This window comes from Nanorana parkeri, unplaced genomic scaffold (assembly GCF_000935625.1).
Source record: "Nanorana parkeri isolate BGI_ZX_2015 unplaced genomic scaffold, ASM93562v1 scaffold964, whole genome shotgun sequence".
In the NCBI taxonomy this organism is placed as follows: Eukaryota; Metazoa; Chordata; class Amphibia; order Anura; family Dicroglossidae; genus Nanorana; species Nanorana parkeri.
This window is the reverse complement of record NW_017307232.1, coordinates 183,935-189,612: the sequence shown is the minus strand read 5'-3', so window position 1 is coordinate 189,612 and position 5,678 is coordinate 183,935. Positions and strand designations below refer to the sequence as shown.

Here is a 5,678-nt window from a genome sequence, read left to right as displayed (position 1 = left end):
TCAGTTTGTCACTGTTTGGGAGGTTCACTCTTAGTCGTGGTGACAATGGTCACCAGGAAACAAAGTGAGGAAAAATCCAACATGTTGAGTTGCGACCAAAACAGAAGTATAATTCTTCCATTGTAGACATGTGTCCCAATGACCACTATGTAAAGGTGATAAGTAGAGGGAATTCTCACCACTAGGACACAGATGGCAAAAAAAAAAGAAAAAAATTCTGGCAAAGGTTTTTACCATTCTCTGCATAATCCAAAATTAAAAGAAAAGTTTCGGTTTTAGATCTATTTAAAATTGACCTATTCACCACAGGGTCAAACCAGCAAAATGACATACCTGGAAAATAAGAGGCACTGTGCTTACTTTTCCGGTGCCCCATGTGCTGAAAGACTGTCATGATGCTGCTCTCTGGTCCACTGCATGTATTTGACCAGCCAAATGGGTCAAATACCTGTCTCCCCAACTCCTGCTGCACGCATTGGTTCCTCTCGAAGGCTTGTATGCTCACACCAGCTGGAGAAAGAGGTAAGTTTATAATCTTTTATTTTTACAGGTATTGTCTTTTTAACTGTTTTAACCCTGTAGTCACCTGTCTTGGTGAAATAGAAAAGATCAGGGGGTGTTGGCGGGTGGTATATTTATGACAGAAAAGCCCTATTTGCACTCTGTTGCCCTCTTCAGACAGAATCTGAATTGTATGGAAAGTTTGTTGCATCGGTACTCTGACACAAATATACTATGGCGCTAATGCCTTATATCCTTAGTGCCTGATTCTATAGTGTGACTGCAGTAACTGTCATTTTGGTGTCACCCCCTATGAAAAGTCGGGCACTCGGTCACGGACCGAGACACGACAGTGTCAGGAGAGAGGAGGGGACCCGGCGGCATACCTCATCCCTCTGGGTGAACGTCCCCTCCTATCTCTCAATAAGACGACCACGCATGTGCGTGCAACGCCACGCGCATGCACGATTACCTCATCCCGGGGTGTCACCCGGTCTCCGCTCCCGGTGACACCCAGCCTCGGGACGCCTCTGTGTGAGTATACGACTCAAAATAGGGGTTTATTCTGTATGAAATATTTATGTATATCTATAATGTTTAAACTTAACCCTTGCAGTGGGGCTACAAGTGCTTGTTTTTGTCTAGGGCCTAAAATAACAAAAATATATTCACCTGAACTTCAGTCCCACTTGTCTGTTAGACTGGCCTCCTCTCTTCCTATGCTCCTGCTGTGTAAGGATCTGTGACATGATCATTTTAGACATGAGTATTAGACATGAGGTGCAGGGGGACATTTTTATCACCAGAGTGGAGGGAGAGAGGGGCTAGAGGGGACCAGTCTAGTAGGCTTGTGGGACCAAGGTTCCAAACCTGAAAGTGCTTGTGTGCGGAGTCCACAGAAAGCAAACATCTTAAAGTGATACTGTACATTGCTCCTAATTTTAAAACAAAACAAAAAAAACCCCACTGGAATAGGTAAAGGTAAAAAAAACAAAACAAAATTTAAACCGTTAAAATTCAGACCAAAATGTTGTGACTGATGCAAAAAAGAGATGATAGTCTGAATGTAGTTATTTTTTAGACTGGTACGAGCATCTGGATACATAGTACCTGCTTTCTACTTGCGGTTAAGTTAATGAGATTTGTCATATGGTTTTTATTTAGTAAGGTTGCCTGTTTTAACTTTTACATACTGAGGGGATGGTCATTGTACACTAAATATAAGGTGAAATCCACAAGATGACAATGCAGATCTTCTGCACCATTGTCAAGGGTAGTACAAGCTGCAGTTTTCTTCAGCTTGCCAGTTTGTAAAGTAGAATGCTTTTTGCATTTTTGGGGGGAATATTCTAACTTAATTTTTACTCATCGTTGAATCTAGACCTTAGTAAAGTTGATTTAAACATTTTTACCTGCTTCTGTTGTATAGATATTGAGGTAATTCCATTGCTCTTGCTGAGATTGATTGCCAAGTGGCAGAGTCTTCCTAATATAGTTACATGATCAGCCCCAGTGTTGCAATAAACATTTTACTGCCCTGCAGTTCCTTTAGATCTTAAACAACTAGTTTTACCTCCGGTTCTGTTTATACATCTAAGAAAGGATATTTACTGATCAGGTTGGATATCATTATATGTATTTTAAATGCAACCAGTGGCCTGGGAGCAGGAGAGTAAGTGTTAACAGCCAGTTTGGCTCTGCTACAGTGCACATTGTTGACAGGAACATGATGAAAGAAGAGTAAAGCAAGCTAGCAGTGAGATTGCCCCATTAGTGTACTCCTGCTCCTTCCCTGTCTAACCAGCAGGCTGGGTTGTGTGTTGCCATTATAGTGAAGGTCCAGGACCTGGCTATTCTGTCTGCCAGAAACACTGGGATCTCAAGACTAGCCTAATTTAATTAGGCCTCATGCACATGGGCATATTAAGGAGCATATAATGTAAAGTCAGGCTTTTGTCCATGCCGAGAAGCCCAGGTGCTACATACAGCCGCCCATAGATATGAATGGCTATGTGCGGCTGTACGCAGGTATATGTCGGCATTCGCGTCCCTGTGTTGGAGAAATATTTTCATAAGGAATACACAAGTGACGCCATATACCCGCATACAGCTGTGTACAGCCATTCAAGTCTATGGGCAGCCCTATTTTTCACTGGGGCTTCTGAGGCATTGAAAAAAGCCTGAATTTAGGTATGGCCTTTAACATGACCGCATCCATGAGGCCTTACAAATCCTTTGGTCTGTAAAATGGCTAACATATGCCTTACAGCTGTGCACTTAGATGTTTGCCTGGAGTCCAGCTTTAAATGAAGCTGGAGTTTTTCTTCAAGCCTTTGCGTGCTGAAAATGACTCCAGCAATGATGAATGAATTGTCATATTTTTGTAATATATGGGTGACAAAGCAATAATTGTTTCATTATCATATAAAACCTGGAAGTAATTAAATATGCAGGGATCAGAATGGTGAATCAGAGTCAAATATTTGAACTGAGTTTTCTGTTTGGAATTGTTTGGAATAACAATATGCGGAATCTAATGCTGCCTCCTTTTTGTCACACAAGGAGAAATGAGGGGAATTTATCAAAACTGGAACAGACCAAATCCGAAACAGTTGCCCATGGCAACCAACCAACCAACCTCCATCTTTCTTTTTTACATCCTAATTGTACAAACTGAATAGAGCCGGTTGGTTACCATGGGAAGCCGCTTCGGATTTTGTCTGCTCCAGTTTTGATATATTCCCCCAATGTATTTTGACTGCAACTATTTGTATTGTCAGATTGAACTACATTTATTTTTCTGGTTCAGATGAATAGTTTTAAGATATTAGAATTATGTTGCTCATTTTGAACATATTGGCAGTATATGATCATTTGAAAGCTCTTAAAACAATATGAATTTGTGTCTCATATGTTTAGTGGCAGCCGGGGTGTCAGAAATTAACCTGGCTCTGGAAAAAGACGAAGCACCACATACTCTTCAAGCATTGCAGACGTCTAAGGCAGGATTAAAGGGGATCATTCCAGAGTGTGCCGAGGTTTATCACAAAGACCTCTCAGAATCCAAAAAAAATAAGACCAGCGAAGGTAACATAATAACTGCCGGGCTATATGTTGTATGTTAACATTTAATAAATAGGTTTGTCCTCATGCATTAAAATTATCTGTGTGTCTCACATTGTATAATCAATTCATACTGAATGGCTGCAACAAGCATATCAAATACAAACCACATGCTGTATACGGTAATGGGGTTATATTCCAGATTGTGCCTGACCTGAGAAGAATAGACTTTAACATTTGCTTATGTTTTAGTGAGAACACTGTTCGTAGATTAGTCTATATACTTTGCTTTGAGATATAAAAAAAATTAGGTTTGCTTTGTGTTGCTGTGATTGGGTTTGCCTAAATATCAAGTAATAGTTATAAGATCACAGGAGGGATTTAATTCCCAGTTCACATCAAGAATTTTCAGTTAGACAGCTATTGTACTAACATCCCCCGTTTTTAAAGTCATACTTTCACTGTCCTGTTATAGCAGTTGTGAAATGTATTTAAGGGCCTGTGTCGACAGTCTTTTGTTTCTATGGTATTGTATTCCTATACACTGAGTGGCCAGATTATTATGACCACCCCATCAGTACTTCGTTGGGCCTCCTCGTGACTCCACGAGATGTTGAAAGGTGATGCGAGGAATCTGACACTGCACTGTTGCCCTTCTGTTGTCTTGTACCAGTCTTGCCACTCTCCGTTCTGCCCTAACATTGACTAGTTGCTGACGACCACAATTCGCACATTCAGACCCAGATTTTCGGCTGACAATCCAGTTTTTAAACACTTTAACAACAGCTGCTCTTGAACATTTAACAAATTCTGCTGTTTTGCTGATACTCGCTCCGAGCGCCAACAATCATCCCACGTTCAAAGGCCGTTAAATCGCGTTGTTTACCCGTATCTTCAGGGAAAAAAATCACTTCTACTGTCGTGTTAAACAACCTGCTTCCCTATTTATAATGGTCTGGCCCTCTAGCAACTTCAGCGCAAAAGTATAGCTAATGATAGCTAATTTGCCTACAAACGTCAGGTGGTCATAATAATCTGCCCACTCAGTGTATAAGTCTATTGGAGTACAAAACTTGCTTGAAGCAGGTCAAGTGCAATTTAAAAGATGATCAACTGCAGATCAAGTGCACCTGTATTTGAATTCCAAATGACTCAGAAGTATTTTAAACCGATATCAAGCTAATGACGTTAACAGACGCCCAAAGCCTGTCTACAAAGGCCTAAATATGAGTGCACAGTGCAGTAATCACCAGAGTTTAACCACATTGTGCATTGGATTCTGTGGTCTAACAGACCAGACGAGATATTCTTCTCTTCTACTTCAGTGGTCATTACTCATCTATTCCAGTGTAGAGCACTGGAGGATGAGGCAAGAAGCACATTTCCACTATGATTAAAAAAAAAGGTATATTAAGGCATTTCTAAGGGAAAAATCATTGAAAAGTATTCATTATGGTGGTACAAGGCTACAATGAAAAAAAGAAGAGCTGGAGTTCCACTTGAATGGATCTCTAAATTTTTATATGTAAAGGTTAAGTCTGATGTAAGAAGCTGGGGGGTTTTCACCTAAATCTAAGATTCATATCACATTTCTTAGCTGAAGTGTATCCATCTGTTTTACAGATTTCAGAGCTCATTAATGATCTAGAATTTCCTGCAAAACGATTTTTAAATTAAAAAAAAGTTCCCATCAAGAATTCGTCCTGTGGCAGTGTAAGCCAATGCCACGGTGGAGGATGGCGACCTTGGCACCCAGGACTCTCAGCCAAAGGGGCTGAGAGGGTCCAGAAAGTAAAGCAGGTTATAAGGAAGAACCTGGCTTTTCAGGTTATTCCAGGGTTTCCTATTTGTAGCTGGGATCTGGAGCTCTGCAGATTTCGTAGAGCTCTGGGTGGGATGAGATCTCCAGTCCTGGGGCCAGGTGTTGCCAATGACCAGCCTGGGCTAATCAGGTGGCTGAGAGCAGCCTTATCAGGAAGCCAGCCGAGTGCTCAGGGGAGTGTTGGAGTTGTGTGTGTGCAGGGAGCACACGGACACAGACCACCTCGGGTGCATGCTAGACGCACACGGAACAGCCAGGGGTGGCTGGGAGAGGTCAGGAAGGTCGGTGACCC

The 5,678-nt window shown here is 41.5% G+C and overlaps 1 protein-coding gene across 4 annotated transcripts in view; it reads left to right on the top strand.

Annotated features, from left to right (window-relative positions):
* Positions 1 to 5,678, top strand: part of IQGAP2 (IQ motif containing GTPase activating protein 2) — a 236,998-nt gene that overhangs the window by 186,364 nt on the left and 44,956 nt on the right. For all 4 annotated transcript variants that reach the window (XM_018566629.1, XM_018566627.1, XM_018566626.1 and 1 more), the window contains one exon: positions 3,421 to 3,588. In XM_018566629.1, coding sequence (XP_018422131.1) covers positions 3,421 to 3,588 — 168 coding nt within the window. The remainder of the gene's footprint in view (positions 1 to 3,420; positions 3,589 to 5,678) is intronic.